Below are 21,452 nucleotides of genomic sequence, written 5' to 3' on the forward strand. Positions count from 1 at the left end.
ACAAGACCTCAGACCGACCACAAGCCCTCAGACACCGACCACAAGACCTCAGACCCCGACCACAAGACCTCAGACCCCGACCACAAGACCTCAGACCGACCACAAGACCTCAGACCGACCACAAGACCTCAGACCGACCACAAGACCTCAGACCCCGACCACAAGACCTCAGACCCCGACCACAAGACCTCAGACCGACCACAAGACCTCAGACCCCGACCACAAGACCTCAGACAACGACCACAAGACCTTAGACCCCGACCACAAGACCTTAGACCCCGACCACAAGACCTCGAGACCGACCACAAGACCTCAGACATCGACCACAAGACCTCAGACACCGACCACAAGACCTTAGACCCCGACCACAAGACCTCAGACCGACCACAAGACCTCAGACCGACCACAAGACCTCAGACCGACCACAAGACCTCAGACATCGACCACAAGACCTCAGACACCGACCACAAGACCTTAGACCCCGACCACAAGACCTCAGACCGACCACAAGACCTCAGACCGACCACAAGACCTCAGACCGACCACAAGACCTCAGTCACCGACCACAAGACCTCAGACCTCGACCACAAGACCTCAGACCTCGACCACAAGACCACAGACCCCGACCACAAGACCTCAGAGACCGACCACAAGACCTCAGACCTCGACCACAAGACCTCAGACATCGACCACAAGACCTCAGACACCGACCACAAGACCTTAGACCCCGACCACAAGACCTCAGACCGACCACAAGACCTCAGACCGACCACAAGACCTCAGTCACCGACCACAAGACCTCAGACCCCGACCACAAGACCTAATGACACCGACCACAAGACCTAATGACACCGACCACAAGACCTAATGACACCGACCACAAGACCTCAGACACGACCACAAGACCTAATGACACCGACCACAAGACCTCAGACACGACCACAAGACCTAATGACACCGACCACAAGACCTCAGACACGACCACAAGACCTAATGACACCGACCACAAGACCTCAGAGACCGACCACAAGACCTCAGACCCCGACCACAAGACCTCAGACACGACCACAAGACCTAATGACACCGACCACAAGACCTCAGAGACCGACCACAAGACCTCAGACCCCGACCACAAGACCTCAGACACGACCACAAGACCTAATGACACCGACCACAAGACCTCAGAGACCGACCACAAGACCTCAGACCCCGACCACAAGACCTCAGACCCCGACCACAAGACCTCAGACACTGCGTGTGTAGGTTCCTCAGAAAAAATGTGATAGACGGAAGGAGAGCAGACAAAAGGAGAGAGAAGGTGTGTCTGAATGGATGGAAGGGAAGCTGCGACGATGCAAAGTGGAGGAGAGTGAAAAAGAGGATGGAAGGAGTGAAGTAAGGAACGAGAGAAAGAAGGAGGCTGAGGTGTGGACAGATAGACGGTCCCGGAAGGGCGACCAGTCATCTGGAAAACTAGGACGCACAAAGAACATCCCCCAACACACACACACACACACACACACACACACACACACACACACACACACACACACACACACACACACACACACACACACACACACACACACACCAGAGGATTCTGATTGGCTGCCAGACGTCTAATCCTACTCGTGGTCGCCTTAAACACAAATCCAGGCGTTTCAAACCGTTTCTTAGTCTGCAGGTAACCATGGCAACAGTACTGACCAACTTGTTCGACCACCTCATCCCAGAACCTGCTTATGAGATCTCCTGATCCTCCTCAGAACCACCTCCACAACGTAGAAGTTCCTCCGTCAGCCTGTAGCGCACTTCTGGAGCGTTTCTAAAAATGTCTGATTCTTATAAACAAACACTTTAAAAGATCTAAAAGTTCTTGGAACCCAGGTTCTACTTGGTTCCAGACCCGGACTAGTATCGTGGCGACCTGTGGGACTTGTAATCAGTACAGAGGAGGATGCTGAGATATCAATCCATTAAATATGTCACATTAAAATCACCTGAACTCCATTTTCAACCCATAAAGCCACAAATGCGTTATATAACATCTTGAAAACGACACTCTTCAGTCAGAGTAAACTGTGTGTTTCTATTGCTTCACCTTCCACCTGTCTCACCTTCCTCGGGTCTTTATAATACTCTGCTCAGCTTAAACATCGCCCATCTTCCTTGGCCGTTAAGTCTTTTATTTGTGCCCTGACGTCTCCTCCTGGAGCTGCTAGTCTTTGTAAAGCAGCTTAATGCAGAATCTCTGATGAAGGCAGCGATCCCTGGTCCTCAGAGCTTTATGGGAGGATGCGCAGGAGACGGAGGAATGATGCGGGGGGGGGCACCGGAGGTCCACAGGTGGATTCAGAGAGGAGATTTAATTTACTCCACGAGTCTAATCTATTCTAAAAGTTTCGAGACGGAAGAGCGTCTAGTAGAGAAGGATTGCTGATGGTGATAACGCTGAGCCTCTGGACATCTGAGTCACGTCTACGTTTCAGTCCATCAGCTCTCACGATTAGATTTTCAAAGGTTTGGGCATCCAGTCTTTGATGTAATCAATCATATGGAGAGATATAGGGGTGATGAAGATAACTCAACCCCCCCCCCCATAGAGCTACAAGAGTTCGATGAGGGTTCCGGAGTTAAGTTATAATGCCAGAAGTGCAGACACAGTTCAGGGACACTGGTCCACATGGACAACGTAGCTCCTCTCTGATGGACAGGACAGGACCCATGTAAGGCAGGGGCGTCAACCCGCGGTCCTCAAGGCCGCTGTCCTGCAGGTTTCAGTTGTGTCCCTGCCTCAACACGCCCTCATACAACTGAGGTGTCAGGCCTTTTAGACCTGCTGAGGACCACAAACCGGAACCAGGTGTGTGGATTCAAAGCGAATTTCCCCACTGAGGGATGAATAAAGGACAATCTATTCTAATCTAATCTAATCTAATCTAATTTAATCTAATCTAATGCAGGGACACCTCTAAAACACACAGGTGAGGGTGGAGTCCAATACCTTTGATTTAAGGGCTTAACAGTGAAAGAAGAATGTTGTGATGAAGTGATCTACAGAAAATGTAGCAGTCGAGTCTGAGAGCACGAGACCAGCAGAGAGACCACCGTCAACAGTTGGAAGATGTCAAAACCCATCCATCCATCCATGCATCCATCCATCCATCCATCCATCATTCCATCCATCCATCCATCCATTCATCCATCCATCCATCCATCCATCCATCCATGCATCCATCCATTCATCCATCCATCCATCCATCCATTCATCCATCCATCCATCCATCCATCCATCCATCCATCCATGCATCCATCCATGCATCCATCCATACATACATCAATTTTTCCATCCATTAATCCATACTTCCATCCATTTGTCCGTCCGTCCATCCATCCATCCATCCATCCATCCATCCATCCATCCATCATTCCATCCGTCTGTCGATCCATCCATCCATTCATCCATCCATTCATCCATCCATCCGTCCATCCATCCATCCATCCATCCATCCATCCATTCATCCATCCATCCATCCATCCGTCCATCCATCCATCCATCCATCCATCCATCCATCCATCATCCATCCATCCGTCCATCCATCCATCCATCCGCCCATCCATCCATCCATCCATCCATCCATCCATCCATCCATCCATCCATCCATCCATCCATCCATCCATCCATCCATCCATCCATCCATCCACATATCCATCCATCAGTCCATCCATCCGTCTGAGAGCAGATGAGGCCTCAGACCAGGTTGGAGGGTTCAACCGGTTCTGTAGCTTCATGAAACAAACGTTACATCTAAATGACAGCTTGAGCCATAAATATCTTACCGCATGACGAGATGAAGGCATCATTTATTTAGTAAAACAAGAGAATTAGAAAAAGAAGAACATTCAGGGCTGTGTTTGCAGAAGAAGAGCGAGCCTGGTGAATGTGAAGCAGGTGTAGAACCTGCATGAATAAACATTAACATCATCACACAGACAAACCGCAGCCTCAAAGGTCACCGTGAAAGGTTCAGCCAGCAGTTTAAAAATACCTCTCTTATAGGTCAGAAGACATGAGGACTCATGGCACCACCTCATTTGCAATCTAAGCGACATCCATGGATCTGTACAAATACTTCAGGCAGATTTACCTCAGAATAAACCCCCAGTCAGTGACCTGAAGCAGAGAATGAACCCTCACTGGCAGGGCTTTAGGGGTAAAGTGAGCTCCTCAAGACACCGGTCTGAAGAACCGTTGAGCAAGTATGACCAAGATCCTCCAGAGCACATCTTCCTGAAGTCTCATTTAGCACCGGCGCATTACACAAGGACCTGAGGTGTTTTAAATGTCAGCGTGCTGCTCAGAGACAACCTCCAAGGAACAACTGTCATCATTCAAGCGTGGCCTGTTACATAACACACCGTGCAGACGTTTCAACTCACGTTCCAATCCAACACCAGGACTTTTTAGTAAAGTATAGAATATGTCAACATTACACTTTACAATATTTAAAAATGTCTTGAGTGTTAGCAAATCAAAGACAAAAAAGGACAGCATGTTAAACACACAGACCTGGGGCCTCATTTAAAATGGACTGCGTAGGAGTCATACTAAAAGTGCACGTACACTCAAAAGCCGAAAATGGCGGGCGCAAAAAAAAATCCGGATCAATAAAACCATGTGCACGCAGATTTGCACGCAACGTTCCTTTATGAATCACAGACCAGCTGGAAGGCTGCGCAGGTGAATCCGCCTCATATCCTGCCCTCTACACGCCCATAAATGCATATGGATGAGCCTACTGAGCATGCGCAGTGGCTTCCTGCAGCCTGTTTGGCGTCAGAATGAATGAGAGGGTCTCCAGCACGTGACACTGACTTTCACGGAGACCTAGATGTTGTAGATGATTGTGGAGGACAGGAAAACCACATTATTTGGTGGTCACAGTAAAAGTTAGAATAAGTATATAAATAGTATACAATAAAATAAAGCGAGTGAGTGGCAGCACGCCGTTGCTGCACTAAACGCCGTGAGTTCCCCGGCGCAACAGGGGGACACACGTCCCCCCGTCTTTTCAAAATCATGTTTTTTTTCCCCTTACTTTTTACAGTTTAAAAACTAACGGTAGGCTCAGCCTTAAATTGCAAATTATCAAGACACTGTATGAAAGCGATACGAGAACGGCCCCGCAGCCCCGCTTCACCCCCCGCTCCCCCTCCTCCTCTCCCGTCTCCCCTCAGAGCTGCACAGGGCTGATTTATGGTTCCGCGTCACCAACGCAGAGCCTACGGCGTAAGTGCGCGTCACCGCGTACCCTACGCCGTAGGCTCTGCGTCATTTTAACGCGGGACCCTAATTTAGGCACCATACACCCGCACGTAAAGGTTTCACGCACGCGTAAAACTCATTATATATATGAAAAAAAATCTGAGTCCCTTTAGGGGCTCCGTGGGGCTCCCTAAACGCAGACCCTCATTTGTTCTGTCCTAAAGCGGTGGGTGTGAGGAGGTTCCCCGCGTGTCACCGCGGCTGCAGCTCCAGCAGCACCAGAGTCCTGACTGACTGAGCTTCACACAGAGGGACACGATCAGCGCTATTTTATTTTATTATTTTATTATTTTAAGTCTGATATATGTTGTGATATGTGATGATATTATTAAGAGTATGACATGAATCTGGCTTCATTTAATGAATTACTTGGATTTATATAGCGCCCTTCTAGGCACCCAGAGCGCTTTACAGAAATCATTATTCATTCATACACATTCTCTCCGGTGGTGGTAAGCTACATTGTAGCCACAGCTGCCCTGGGGCAGACTGACGGAAGCGTGGCTGCCATATCGCGCCTAACGGCCCCTCCGACCACCACCAACATTCATACACATTCATGGGTAAGGTGTCTTGCCCAAGGACACTACGACAGCAAACTGGGACAGAACGGGATTCGAACCACCGACCTTCCGATCATTGGACGACCCGCTCTGCCACCTGAGCTACTGCCGCCCCACAGCCTGCCTCGCCAGTTCCCCGTGTCTTGAGTACATTCTTACGGGAGGGTCCGAGTTGCCGTAAAGATAAGCAGATTTTTCGGTTAGTTTTTTCTTTTTAGATCCGAGGCTTTGCGTAGATGGCGGCTTCCGCAACTTTCAGGCGCTTTTTCTGCGCAAGCAAGCTTTATAGATGAGGCCCCTGCTCTGTTCACGAGGGGACCACTGACTCTTCCCTGTTTCTCTGGATGTCTCAGGTGTTATAATCAGAACTGGAAAAACTTCCTGTGACACCACCCAGATGTTTACTGATGTATTAACTCATGTTAAGTGATGCTAACTATGCGCGGCCCTGCATTCATCCTCATCTAATCTGTTCATTGATCCTCATTGATCCTAGTGGTCCGTAGGAATACTGCATATATTTCTGGTTTTGCAATAGTGACAGTTTAGTAAGTCTTATGTAGACCCTTGGACTGCCAGGGACTGGGACGTCAACCTTCTTGCTGCCCCCATTTGTTCAGGAGTGGTGTCGCTACGTAAAATGACTCCTTGTCCTGATGGGGTCTGATGTCCTCCTGATGAAGTCCTGATGTAGTTCTGATGTAGTCTTGATTGGGTCCTGAGGCAGTCCTGGTGGGGTTCTGATGTGGTCCTGATGGGGCCCAGATGTGGTCCTAGTGGGGTCCTGAGCTCTGTGTTGCTGGCAGTCAGCAGGATACGTTCAGACAGGTAGCGGAGGCGATACTCCTGTGATGCGCTGCTGTCTGACCTCAGGGTGCAGCGTTCCGCTGGACGCCTCCGTCTCTGTTGAGGCATTAATGCCGTGCGCTGGGATGGCCTCTAATTCCATCCTGGCTGGTTTATAACGGCACACGGCCCTCGCTTTCATATACATCCTGTTCCTGGGAGTAAATGGCTGCTTCCTGTCTTGTTCCTATAAATAATGTGGAAGGCAAAGTGCTCTGCAGCAGCACCAACTCTGCAGCCAAAGTATACCGACGGCAGTAAAGCAGCTCTTATATAAACGCTGATGCTTTTCAGGTGGATGCGATTCTCCTCCCGAGCCACAAACATGACGTTCAGCGTTGATCTCCGAGGATAAAAGCACTCATGTATTAATCACATGACAAATGTTGAAGACGGTTCAGCAGAAATGTCAGACCTACAACAGCTTCTCTCGGTGAAGAGTTGGTTTCCATGTTTGAAAGGAAGGTGTTTCGCAATCAAGTGATGATACAATCCTGCTGATGAGAGTGATTCTGCTTTTAACCAGAACTGCCGAGGTTAACGCGACCATAACGCTTCAACACAGCCTCATTTAAAAATAGTCATCATCAGCATTAATGTGACTGAGTATAATTGGACTCCAGACCTGGTTCTGCAGCATCTTGTTGATCACCAAACATCCCACATCAGTACAAGATGGTCCATCCTCACTCTCAGAATCAGTGAGCTTGCTTTTCAGCCATCCAATCAAACGACTGAGTTCTCTCTGGTAAAATGTGACAACACCCTGGACTGGCCGCTGAAATGTAGCAGCACTTAACCAACACCTGGCCTGCAGGTTAGCTGCAGCAACGCTACTGATAGTTGTGAAAATGTCCCAAAAGTTAAGGAGAAAAGGTGTTGCTCTGGAACGTGAATGGTGTAAACCAAACTGAGATGTTATTCCCAGGTTTTCTGAAGAGTCAGTTTGAAACCTGACTTTTGGATGGATGGTAAGTGGATGGGTAGTGGATGGGTGGTGGATGGATGGTAGGCAATGGATGGGTGGTGGAGGGAGGGTGGTGGTTTGGTGGGCTGTGGGGCCTTTTAGTGCAGCAACAATCTCGACAGTCGTGTCGCGGTTGGCCGAGCCGGAGCTTCACCACGAGCATCAACCAATGTTCTGGAGGGTTGTTCTTTTTGTTGATTACAAATGACTTCAGAGCGTATTCTCTGTTGTTGTGTTTCATTTAGTGTAACTGAGACGCTGAGGTATCAGGAACCTGACGGGAGGAGATACAGCCGTCACGTCTATGAGGTCTTCCTCCTCACGCTCGCGTTTTCTGTGGCTTCTACGTTTCGGACTGAAGTTGCCAAGGAGTTTTAAGAAGAACTGCTGGTGGTGCCGTCTGGACCAGAACCCCTGGAAGAAGAGATCTGGGGTCCCACCGGGGGCGTCACGGCTGAGAAGTGTGACCACGCAATAAAAGAACAGAACGGCTCAGTCTGTGTTTAAAAGAGTCCGACCTCACTGAGTTAGAAGACGAGATCAATGTCATGATGACACAGAAAACGTCCTCGTCCAGGTCTTCTGCTGCGTTCACTCGCTGCATTCTCCTCATACCACAAGCCTTTGAAAGTTTTCCTCTGTGAGGCTGACAATCATTGGTTTCATTTAAAGATTTTCCCACGAGATCACCTGCAGGAAGCAGATCACCTGGAGCCGGGACCCAAACAGGCCGGCACTCCAGCTGCAGATTCTCCCAGCGTGCACTGCTCCTGGAGAGGCTGCGGCGGGTTTATGAGCCCACTCCGCTTTGTTTGCGCGGTGATAAAACACAGGAGCAGAGCAATAAAAACAGCACAATGAAAAAGAGAGATAACAAACTCAACAAAGAGAAACAAATGAGCAGATCGGAGTGCCGACAAGGAACGAGACGGAGGGAGTGTGGGGGATGGGGTGGGGGGAAACCAGGAGAATGAATTACTGGAGCTGAACTTCGTTTGACTCCGAAAGTCAATCAAATGTACTCTCAGGTGTACTCTCGGATGTACTCTCGGGTATATTCTTGGATGTACTCTAGGGTATATTCTTGGATGTACTCTAGGGTATATTCTTGGATGTACTCTAGGGTTTTCTCTCGGGTGTACTTTCGGGTGTACTCTCAAATGTACTCTCGGATGTACTCTTGGGTGTACTCTCGGGTGTACTCTCAGGGTTTTCCGGGCTTGGCTTCATGTTTTTCAGGTTCCAGGTTGGGTGCAGCCCAACCCCCGGCCCGTCACATGCCTGGTCCATGGTCAGGAGTGAAGCCCGTCTTGTTCCTGAGGGGGCGGGTTCAGCCGAAGGTTAACGCCACATGAACTGCTTGTTAACGTGAAGGACGCACATCTCTGGAGCCGGAGGTCCGTGAGGCCAGACTTTTCCATCAGGAAACATGAAACATGAAACTTCCCTGAAACCTCATTAATGCAGATGAGAGTCCTCGTCTTCGACGCCGTTTCTCTGCCCAAGTGAGGCATAACATGATAAAACCACAACGTTGGGTCGGGTTTCTCTCACTCCGACTCCCGGACAGCCGTGGATCTCTGCTGCTTGGGTTTCATGTCTGCAGCAAAGACGTCCAGTAGGTCAGAGGTCAAACTGGACAATGAGTCAAAGACTCACAAATACCAGTGAGAGGAGAGAAGAGAGGCCACTGGAGGTCTGGGCTTAAACTGCACTTCATCATGTTCTGTTTTACTGTTGCTCAGGAAGAAGAAGGAGAAGAAAAGTAGGAGGAGAAGGAAGAAAGAGAGAAAGAGGAATTGAGAGAACTCAGAGAAGGGAAGAGGAGGGGGACGTAAAAGGTTGGCTTGTGTTCTCCTCTCTGAAAGTACAATTAGAGGGAAGTTTCTCCCTGCTAGTAGCTAATGGACCGAGGGGAGGGAACGGGAGGAGGAGGAGAGGAGGAGGGGAGGAGAGGCCCTGCGTTGATCCCAATCTGTGCTCTCCTGTCTGGCCTCTCTCCTTCAGAGGACACGACATGGTCCTTCACGGGATTAGGATCTGGGAGTGATCTCTGAACCGCCGCATCGCTCTTGTCTGGGTGCCGAGACGATCCATCATGCGGGAGAACACAGATGATCATCAGACAGCTCCTGGATGTTAGGCCTTTCCCTACTTCAGTGTTTTTGGATTGCTGAGATTCTGTTAGCTGGTCGTATTGATCCAGAGTCAGAACACAGCTCAGAGTTGGTGAACCGCTTTAATGCCGATCTACAGTACGCGAGTGTCCTAACTACCCGGACCCAGGCCGAATCCCCCGACAGACTGAAGCACTAAAACAAAGTTTGTATCACTCCCAAAACTTTTGTCCTGTTTCCTTTATTTCCTGTACCTACAGTTCCTCTACCCACCACTAGGGTCTGGATCCGGACCTGCAGGACCTCCATCGACCACTCGGTCGGTGGGAACAACAGCAGTAGGAACATCAGCAACGAAGAATGATGGATACATTTGATTTGATCAGAAAGAATGTAAGATGACAACCACAAGCTAAGCTAGGCTCAGAAGCTAGCCTGTGGTAACTGAGGTTACAGGGTTGGTGTTCAGGTGTCAGAATACTTCCTAGAAGCCCTTTAACTTTAACACATTTCTGAAACCAATCTTAAAATAAAACAGAAATAAACACGACAGTGAAACCCTTGTTTAGGACCTCAGCCAACCACATCCGGCGGTGAGTTCATGGGCTGTGATCATGAGAAGGATGTCTTCCAGTGAAGCCCCGCCAACGTCGGCAATGTCCCCATCTAACGTCGACGCATCAACCAACAACCAATAACGTGAACGTGTTCAACCGCGCAGCCAAGAAAGGACCGGCCCGCTCCTGCTTCAAGTCTTCATAATGTCTTGAGGAAGTGTGGGATTGGTTGTGAGGATCAATCAACACTTTCCAGATTTAGCTGCTTTGCTTTGACAGAGACGTCAGAAATTTGTAGTTCTGGTTCTGGTCTGGTCCTGGATGGAGGGCGTCAGTAACTTCTCCAGGCCCTGTTTCTGGTGGCTGGGTCTGGATCCCCACGACCTGCAGCAGGAGCTGTTTACATACATGAAGTAGCCCCGTCCCTCATAGAAAGCCTGCAGGAATTCAGCCAATCAGAGAACACTTAAGATAGCCGCGTCTCAGTTACAATAAACGTCTGCGGTGATATTATGATAGTATCTGAGAGGAAATCACCTTGGTTAATAGTTTTGGACCTTCAGCCCAGACGCAGCACCCACAGGCATGAGGAGGACCTGGATGCTTCAGTCAGCAGCCAAACACAAACCTCAGCTTCTCTCTGATGCTGCAGCTTCACAGCTGGCAGCGTTTTAACGCCGCTGCCGCTTTACAACCGTTGGAGTCACTGAACGCATCTCACACTTTTCCATTCACACCTCCTGATCTCACACGCTCCATTCACAGACAGGTACAGCTGTATGGAGAAGAGGCTAGGTGTGTGTGTGTGTGTGTGTGTGTGTGTGTGTGTGTGTGTGTGTGTGTGTGTGTGTGTGTCACAGCAGTATGGTTGGAACTTATGGCAGATTTCTGACTCACGTTCTATTTCTGATGTTTCCAAAGGCTCTTTGAACGGGAGATAATAGATCAGTGCTGGAGAGCTGCGGGGCGAGCACACACACACACACTCACGCTCACACATACACACACACACTGGCAGCAGAGATGAGTGTAGGCGGCAGCGGGGTGAAGATACACCACCGTACTCGAGAAGCAACGAGTGGGAGGCAAACACGCACTCCATCTCTTTTCACGCTGGAAACAGAGAGTAAGACTCTCCTCCGCGGCCGGTAACGATGGTAAATCCGCAAGTGTTTACAGCGCGGGGCGCACACTGCGGTTACCATGGTGACGGTATCAGCAGCAGCACAGTCATCGGCACGAAAACAAAATCTGCCCGCCGTCTTGCATCGCAGCAGCCAGCGAACACACACCATTAAACTGATGCTAACTTACCCCAGCGTTGTCATGGTGACGATGGTGTACCAGAAGGAGGCCGGGATGGATGTGAAACTGGAGCCCTTGGTGCCCTTCTCAGCGTAGAACATGACTGTGGCGAAGATGATGATGGCCATGGTCAGGGAGAAGAGCAGGAAGCCCAGCTCGGACGCACAGCTCTTCAGCGTGTAGCCCAGGATGCGAAGCCCCGCCGAGTGGCGCGAGAACTTGAAGATCCGGAAGACGCGGAAGACGCGGAGCGTGACGAAGGCGCCGCTCACGTCCTCGTTCTCGGGCATCACCAGGCCAATGTAGTAGGGCATGATGGCCACCACGTCGATCACCGACATCACCGAGCGCATGAACTTGCAGCGGCTAGGTGCAGCGAACAGCCGCATCAGGTACTCAAAGGTGAAGATGAGCACGCAGGCCGTGTCCATGCAGAAGAAGGCCAGCTGGTACTTCTCCCCGCAGGGGAGGTCCTTCACGGTGCCCTTCACGGGCCGGCAGGGCACCGTTTCTACCACGTTGGCGATGACGGAGACGGCGATGAAAAAGCCAGTGACGTAGTAGAAGACCAGCGCCATGGTGGAGGTGTGAGGGTTCTCGAAGGCTCGCCACAGACGCTCCCTGGAGGAGCTGTTTGGAGGGAGGGGGGCATCTGTCCCGTCATTGGCCTCACAGTCCTCCGCCAGACGCTCCTGGTTCTCCTTCTTCCTGTCTCGGTACTCCTTCACAACGAGAAGAGGAAAGAGCAAAGTTACTGGTATTACTTCACAGGTAACGTCAAGATTGTGTTATAAGCATTATAACTGACCTGGCTCCAAAAGAGCCATCAGCAGGAGCGGAGCTAAGCTGAGCTAAGCTAAGCTAGAGTGAGCTAAACCGAGCTAAGCTGCTAAACTGAGCTAAGCTGAGCTAAACTTAGCTAAACTGAGCTAAAATGAGCTAATCTGAGCTAAGTTATTTTACTGATGTACTGAAACAAGAGAAAACAAATATGTCTCAGCCAAAAGAGGTTAGCCGGTATTGATAATCAATAACGAGTTTCAACGTGACTTACACCTGACAACTAGGGTTGCCACCTTTCAGAAATAGAAATAAGGGACGCCCTGATTTCAGCAGCGCAGGAGCCAAAAAAAAGCCCCTAAACTTCTAAACTGAATAAAAATGTGTTTATTTTATATGAAAAAACAAAATGCTTTGATTTAAAGTTTAAAGTGCTTTAATAGCATTGAACTTGCATGACTGTACAGACAGCCAGCCATTCTAGCAACTGAAATAGCCTCCTAAGCTATGAATGTGCACATCAGCCCAGATGTATAATATAGCCTACAGGTGAAGAATATGGTGTAAAAGTTAATTTATTTCAATAATTCAACTAGAATATGGTGTAAAAGTTAATGTATTTCAATAATTCAACTAGAATATGGTGTAAAGGTTAATTTATTTCAATAATTCAACTAGAATATGGTGTAAAGGTTAATTTATTTCAATAATTCAACCAGAATATGGTGTAAAAGTAAATTTATTTCAATAATTCAACTAGAATATGGTGTAAAAGTTACTTATTTCAATAATTCAACTAGAATTTGGTGTAAAGGTTAATTTATTTCAATAATTCAACTAGAATATGGTGTAAAAGTTAATGAAAATACGGTACAAATCGCGTCCCGTATTAGTTCAATACGGGACGCAACATTTTTTTGTCAAATAAAGGACAATTCCGTATTTTACGGGACGGGTAGCAACCCTACTGACAACAGTCTCTCCTGGTAGCACTCTTGAGGGATCCTAGCCTGTTCTTCCATGGTTACTTACTTTATGTATTGTTTGTTTTCACTGAGTAAAAGCTAATGTCTCATATTTTTTGCTGATCAAAAGAAAAAAGGGTAGGCACTATAAGCTACGGCTTCAGCCTACACCTTTTCGGCAAAAGAAATGTTGGTTTTTTTTTCTTCCTTTTTATCTTGTTCTGTACAAGCCGAAATAAAGATTCATAACTAAAAAAATTACTTGTTCCAGATCATCCAGGATTGTGGTTCAAGATAATTCAGGTTTGTGGTTCCAGTTCATCCAGGTTTCTGGTTCCAGTTCATCCAGGTTTGTGGTTCCAGTTCATCCAGGTTTCCCGTGTTTGAAGCAGGAGAACAGCCCCACAGCATTAAGCTCCTGCCACCGTGTGAGCTGTGTTTTTGAGTCAACGGCCTCTCCCTTCACTTTAGCGTCACCAGAACTCATCCCCATGTTTGAGATGTTCTACCTTCAGTCTGGGATCTATGAGGTTTTTCTTGGATGCTGACTTCCAAGGTTCCTGCAGTGAAGAACCCATTCCACCAAGTCCAGCAAATTCCAGTCCGTCTTTAGAGACTTCAAGCAATTCTTGTCGACTTCTCTTACTATTTTACTCTCCAGGTTCCAGGTCCTCTCCTTCTGATCTCCAATGATCCCACTGAGTGGCTTTAGCTTTTAATACCCGACTTCAGGGTACTTTCAGGATAGCATTTAAAAGATGGGTCAAGGATGAAGACTTGAAGTTCTTCAGCTTTAGTCATCCATCAACTCCTGCGTATCGGAGTTGGGGTCACGGAGGCAGCAGCCTAAGAGACCCAGACATCCCTCTCCCTGGCCAACTCCTCCAGCCTGTCTGGGGGGACACTAGGAATGGGCGATATTTTACCGTTCACGATAAACCGTCAAAAAAATACAAAAAAATACAAAAATACATACAAAAACGATACATTTCCCGTTGGTGACGTTTTTGTGTAAAGCTGATTTATGGTTCTGCGTTAAATCCACGCACAACGTACGTGAAGGAAGGAAGGAAGGAAGGAAGGAAGGAAGGAAGGAAGGAAGGAAGGAAGGAAGGAAGGAAGGAAGGAAGGAAGGAAGGAAGGAAGGAAGGAAGGAAGGAAGGAAGGAAGGAAAGAAGGAAGGAAACAAGGAAAGAAGGAAGGAAGGGAGAAAAGAGGAAGGAAGGAAGGAAGGAAGGAAGGAAGGAAGGAAGGAAGGAAGGAAGGAAGGAAGGAAGGAAGGAAGGAAGGAAGGAAGGAAAGGAGAGAAGGAAGGGAGAAAACAAGGAAAGGAGGAAGGAAGGGAGAAAAGAAGAAGGGAAGAAGGAAGGAGAGAGCAGGAGGAAAGAAGGAAGGAAGGGAAGAAAGGAAGGAAATGAACCTGAAAGAAAGAAAGAAAGAAAGAAAGAAAGAAAGAAAGAAAGAAAGAAAGAAAGAAAGAAAGAAAGAAAGAAAGAAAGAAAGAAAGAAAGAAAGAAAGAAAGAAAGAAAGAAGGATAAATTCCTGTTGATGACGTTTTTGTGTAACAAACATGGCAGATCTGAGAGCGAGATAGATTTATAGTTGAAAAGGTGGAGTTGAATTGGTATTTTTTTTATCGTAATTTTTATCGTTATCGGGATAAATGCCGGAAATTATCGTGATACATTTTTTAGTCCATACCGCCCATCCCTAGGGGACACCGGAGGGTTCTCAAGCCGGGAAGAAGATGTCCCCAGCCGAGAGGAGGCCCAGGGAAGGCCTTCCGCCTGGGCAGGCCCTACACACCTCCTCCGGGTCTTACTGAACAGGCTCTAACAGTGGGGTCAGAATACCACGGAGATCAAATAGAGTAGGACACACAGGTGGTGTTATCTCTACAGTTACTGTGTGTGTAAAATAAATGAGGAGAGAAGGAGAGAAGCACTAAAAAGAGTTTGCAGAGAGGATGAATCTGAAACACGGTCAGTGACGGAGGAAGAACTCACTCATGAGTCACTGCACAGGTCAACTGTAAAAAGAAGCACATAAACACATAAAAGCCCGTGTAGACAAGGCTAACATTTACTGTGTTTATGATCTACTGTACAGAGAGTGGGAAGGCAGCAAATGACTTGTTTATGACTCGCCACAGAAACCTCCCTCCCAGTGCACCAAGCCTGCCAGGACGGGTAAAGGCTGACGGGCAAGTCGGTTGGTGCTGCTGGTGTTTCCTGCTTTAACGAGTGTGAGGTTGATAATGGGGCTCTGGAGCAGCGCTGGTTAGCAATCTCCCTGCAGATCCATCAGAGTTTTTACACTTTAGTCGTTTGGCTGCTGATGCTCCTCTCCAGAGAGACTTAATGCGTGCAGCAGCAGAATATCCAACATTACAGTCAAGCATTAGGAGGAAATAAAGAGCCAAAGGTACACAAAAGTACTCTGTAATTGATTCAGGTATTATTAACCCATCTGAGGAAAAATACGACTACAGGAGCTGGGAGCTGCTGCACTCAGGGACATCCTGAACCCCAGTGGTCTGGGAGGGTCGCCGGGGGTCATGTGAGAACACTTTTACGATATCTATTTCAGTTTTTACCTCTCATATTACCCAGTTCAAGTGATCCAAAGGAGACTGACAACCAGATACCTTAGCTGCTGGCTCAGTCATGTGACCAGATGTGGGCCACGTGTGCTCCAAAGTTCACAGACTGGGACTGACCCAGGTTATGGTATGTAGATGTGGCCTAACTGGTGTAAGTGGCTCTGTCCTGGGTTACAGTAAACTGCTTCGGACTCCGTTAAAATGGTGGAGCAGCACTGGTGGTTTAGGAATTTAATTTTAGGACTCCACAGCACTTTTTTCATTTTCCCCATCTTCAAGGAGATAAAACACCCAGAAAGACCGTCCAACTCCTGCAACCTGCAGGTCCACAGAGACCAGCACCAGTGTTTAGGCAGACATCACTACAAACGCCGAGGCTACAGGTTTACCTCCATGCAGCAGTCCCCGATGATCTCCGGCACGATGCCGTAGAAGGCCAGCTCCTCATCGAACGCCTGGATGCACTCGGACCGGGGGTAGTGCAGCTTCCCCGTGCGATAAAAGTTCAGAATGTGTCGGAACATCTCGGGGTCCCTGTCGAAGAAATACTCCTGCGTGTCATCATTGAAGAAGAACTCCTTCTCTGAGGATCCCAGCAGTGTGTCGGGGTAGCGGTCCAGAGTGTTCTTCCACGTCTGCAGAAATCAAACCACAGTTTAGAGATCCAACATTCCTGAAGACTAGTAATATGTAAGTCCTGAGAACTAAACGTTCCTCTGCACCAGTTCACCCTTAAACGTGATCTGATGTCCCAGTAACAGGCAAATACGTCTTTGAGCTGGTAACGCCCACATTTATCATGTCTGTACTTGTCTGGTGGTGTGAACAGTGAGTTTGTCCTTGTGGGACCAGCTGCTGGAAGTACCAGTACTTCTGGACCAGAGCTGCTCAGGGTTCAGGTGCGATGCTGGGTGTGAACATCTTTCTGGAGCTCGGTCTACAGCATCTCTGTGGCATACCTGTCAAATCTCCCGTTTTGGCCGGGAAACTACCATGTTTCACCCCTCTTTCCCACCATACTCTCGGATTAGCATTTTCCGGTAAATTTCCTGTTTAATATATAATACGTTTTAAACTGCCAACTGAATTGTCACTAGCCTCACGAGAACTGCCCCCTGCTGTAGCCTGGGTGGCAGTTCTCACAAGGTTAGTGGCGACAACGGGAAAAAACTCTGGATGGATGTAACAAGAGTGAAAACACTTCTGCCAAAAAAGCGAAGACTTGTGAAAATATCTATACAAGCCAGGCCACACACGGCCAAAGCTCCGGGGGCCGACCTCGGGACCGAGCAGACCAGCGAGAGAGCTCGGGGGGGCGTCCCCGAGGCCTAGGCCTGGGTCTTGGCGTGGGTCTCGGCGGGGGGCGTGACGGGGACTCTTGGCTGGGCTCGGGGACTGGACGGGGCTCTGGGACTGGACGGGGCTCTGGAACAGGAGCAGACAGGATGCGGGGAGCCGGAACTGGAGCAGACAGGATGCGGGGAGCCGGAACTGGAGCAGACAGGATGCGGGGAGCCGGAACTGGAGCAGACAGGATGCGGGGAGCCGGAACAGGAGCAGACAGGATGTGGGGAGCCGGAACAGGAGAAGACAGGATGCGGGGAGCCGGAACTGGAGCAGACAGGATGCGGGGAGCCGGAACAGGAGCAGACAGGATGCGGGGAGCCGGAACAGGAGCAGACAGGATGCGGGGAGCCGGAACAGGAGCAGACATGATGCGGGGAGCCGGAACAGGAGCAGACATGATGCGGGGAGCCGGAACAGGAGCAGACATGATGCGGGGAGCCGTAACAGGAGCAGACATGATGCGGGGAGCCGGAACAGGAGCAGACAGGATGCGGGGAGCCGGCGTCGGGGGGCAGAGGATCCCCGGAGCTGCCCGAGTGGGGACCTGGGTCCGTGGCGCTGGCTGCGGGGGTACCCGGGTCCGAGGTGCCGGCTCCGGGGGTACCCGGGTCCGGGGCGCCGGCTGCAGGGGTACCCGGGTCCGGGGCGCTGGCCCCCCCTCAAGGGACAGATCCCAGATGTCCCCACAGTCCACATCCAGGGCGGGCTGGGGGGAACACGGGTCCTCGGAGCTGGCCGAGGGGGGACACGGGTCCTCGGAGCTGGCTGAGGGGGGTCCGGAACCATCACCGGAGGAGGAACTCGAGCAGGAGCTGAGGCGTCCAGGACCACCGCTGGAGCCAGAACAGGGGGCGATGCGTCCAGGACCACCGCCGGAGCAGGAACTGGGGGCGATGCGTCCAGGACCACCGCTGGAGCAGGAACAGGCTGGGGCTGGCGCTGACGCCGTCGCTTCCCCTGGGGCTGAGAACCCCCGGGCCCGCCTCGAGCCAGGCGTGTTCCCCAGAAGGGGGGAACAGGCTGGGATGCGTCCAGGACCACCTCGGGAACAGGAAGAGGTGCGTCCAGGGCCCCCACCGGAACAGGCTGGGGCTGGCGCTGACGCAGTCGTCGTAGCCTCCCCTGAGCCTGCAGGCTCCTGGGCCCACCCAGAGCCAGGCGTGTTCCCCAAAAGGGGTCCCAATACTCCTCAGCCCGGCGCAAAAACTCCCTCAACGTGAGGCGCTCTCCCGCTGGGTCCATTGTGGTCGGTCCGTTCTGTTACGATTTGGTATTTTAAGGACCCAAGTGCAGGAGAGAGAGGGAGGCCAGAGGCAGGAGTTCTCAAAAACAAAAAGGATTTAATCCACAAAAGGCAAAAACAAGGCGCTGCAGAGCAGGATCAAAAAACACAAAATTAACAGGGATAAAGACCAGGAGCACATGGAGGGAAGAACCAGTACGGACCGACAGGGAACCAAGGAATGACAAGACAAGATATACTGAGGGGATAACGAGACATGACGAGACACAGGTGCAGACACAATCAGGGCAGATGGGACACAGGCGGGGCAAGACAGAAACTGAAAGTCAAACTGGGGGAAGTGTCAAACCGTGACACATATGAATGTGCGCAGCATTTTAGTGTCGACAAAGGTCGGCCGATCAGATTCTGAGCACATAATTTTAGTTTGTAAATGGTTGACAGGTAGGTATTTTAGATTTTTCATAAATCTGTCTTAAAATGTAAGATACTGGTCCTCGTTTGGGCTGGTGGGACAGTGGCGGAAAATTTCCCGTATTTTTAAATACAAAACTTGACAGCTATGCTCTGTGGGGTTGAGGTCTGAGGTCTGAGAGCAGTTTACAACTGAAGGTGGACGAGGAGGACGACAGTGTCCAACACCTTCTGGAACGTAAAGAGGGATGACTCTGCTCTTGATGACACCTGCAGCTTCTGCAGATGACTGAGGTTTGCTTCATCGTCTGCACGCGAAGCAAACCTCAAACATTAGAATGTTTTTAACTTTATTTTCTAAATCGCACCTCCGAGCTCATCTCATTAACCGACCTGCAGGTGTGGAGACTTAAATCGGTCATGAGTCTGCGGGTCCACGTCCTTCTTCCCCCGGAAGTTCAGATGCGTTCGGAGAGTATGTGTTAACAGCTGGAGACGTGATGTTTGTCCATGTTTGACTTGACTGAAGATCGGATCAGATCCCATCACAAACCAGGTCCATCCTCCTGCCTCTGTGTGGCACCAGACTAGACCAGGCAGCTACGAGGCTTATGCTTTCTGTCCCTAATCAGCTGCTTCCTTGTCAGTTAGCACCACGGTGTTGAGCTTTATTTTTCACCGAGACTCCAAGCCACTGTATTTCTTTGTCGAGGCTTGAGACGAGGTCACGGACTCGGCTCCGCTTGTTCTGCCACCACAGCACAATGCCTGAAAGAACCAAAAGCTATTTTTGTTCAGGAGCCATTTTGTGGTCGTTTCTGCACAAATGCACATCGTTGTACTGATTGGATGAAGATTTACGGAGCGCCGAGCTGCAACGCAATAAAGCAACACAGGTCTCTGGACGCCTTTCCAGAGGCCATCCTAAATCTCCTGCCAGACAAAAGCCAGGGATGGCATCGTGGGAGGAGTTAATGATTTCACAGCAAGACTGAATATTTGGAGAGATTTATTAGCATCAAGTCGAACAGCCAACTGGGAGGAACCTTGCGTGGAAGGAAGTCAACATAAGAGGCTAAACTTTGAACTTGTAGAAAATGCACTCACAAATATGGTAATATTTTTCAGCAGTTCTCCAATCCAGGAAATCAATCTAGATATTGTGGCTTCTGGGACTCATGGGTAATAACATATTTAAAGGTTCCATATTGTGATTTCCTGAATTTTAGAGGTTCAAAATCAACTTAACCCTTTATAGGGCACTCATTGAAATACTTTTTCATTTCTTCTTTTTTTTCCTTTTTTTTAAATTCTTGATGCAAATCAAGGTCAAAGAAGTTACCATATATGGTTCCTTGCCCATCGCGAGTAACATTGTATCTAACGCTGAATGAATGAATGAAAATATATTTATTTCGGTCAGGTCATTCATAATGTAGTCACCAACTGAAAGCATTAGTTCACATAAAAAAACAAACGAGACCTAACCGAAAAGGAATAGGCTGAAGCTATTGCTTATTTACGCCTACCCTTCTCACATGATCAACTTATTCAGATCAAACATACAAAACATAATATAAAAAATAAATCATATTGTTTACACAATCCCAAAACATAATTCCGTAATAGTATCATCTACTGGATCCCTCATATTTTTCAAACACATTAAACTTAAACAAACGTTTGAAAGCATAAATCGACTGGCACATCTTCAATTTATCATCAAGTGCATTCCATATATTTACTCCCCTTACAGTAATACATTGATCTTTAATTTTAGTCCTAGACTTTGGTTTTTCAATCATACGATTCCCTCGAAGCTCATATCTACTTATCCTTATTTTAAACATGCTTACAATTTTACCAGGTAACAATCTGTTGAACACTTTGTACAATATCAGTGCTATTTTGTATTCCACTAAATCCAAGAATTTAAATGCCCTTAATTTAATAAATAATTCATTTGATGGTTCTCTATAATTTGATTTTGTGATAATCCTTACCGCTCTTTTTTGAAGAATAACGATCGGTTTTGTATGGGTAAAATATGCACTCCCCCATATTTCTAAACAGTATGTAATGTAGGGAATAAACATAGTGCAATACAAAATATACAAAGCACGCTGGTTCAACATATCTTTTACCTTATATAATATGGCTATCGATTTAGCTAATTTAGATTTGACATGATTAATATGCATCTTCCAATTTAATTTATGGTCCATGATGACACCTAAAAATTTTGTCTCAAACACCCTTTCTATTTCTATTTCGCTGATGTTACCATGTATGGTTACTTGCCCATTGTGGGTGAAATTGTACCCATAAATTGGATATGTATAAAAAAATACAAAAAACACATACAACATAATATTTATGATACCTTATCTTTTAAAACTTCTCAACATTTTACTGTCTC

The 21,452-nt window shown here is 48.5% G+C and overlaps 1 protein-coding gene across 2 annotated transcripts in view; it reads right to left on the reverse strand.

Annotated features, from left to right (window-relative positions):
* The window catches only part of kcnd1 (potassium voltage-gated channel, Shal-related subfamily, member 1), an 89,014-nt gene that overhangs the window by 42,919 nt on the left and 24,643 nt on the right, over nucleotides 1-21,452 (reverse strand). For both annotated transcript variants that reach the window (XM_061735669.1, XM_061735670.1), the window contains exons 3-4: nucleotides 16,419-16,664; nucleotides 11,691-12,403 (exon numbers count right to left, since the gene is read on the reverse strand). In XM_061735669.1, the coding sequence (XP_061591653.1) occupies nucleotides 11,691-12,403; nucleotides 16,419-16,664 (959 nt within the window). The remainder of the gene's footprint in view (nucleotides 1-11,690; nucleotides 12,404-16,418; nucleotides 16,665-21,452) is intronic.

The sequence above is a fragment of the Cololabis saira genome, chromosome 12 (genome assembly GCF_033807715.1).
Source record: "Cololabis saira isolate AMF1-May2022 chromosome 12, fColSai1.1, whole genome shotgun sequence".
Lineage (NCBI taxonomy): Eukaryota > Metazoa > Chordata > Actinopteri > Beloniformes > Belonidae > Cololabis > Cololabis saira.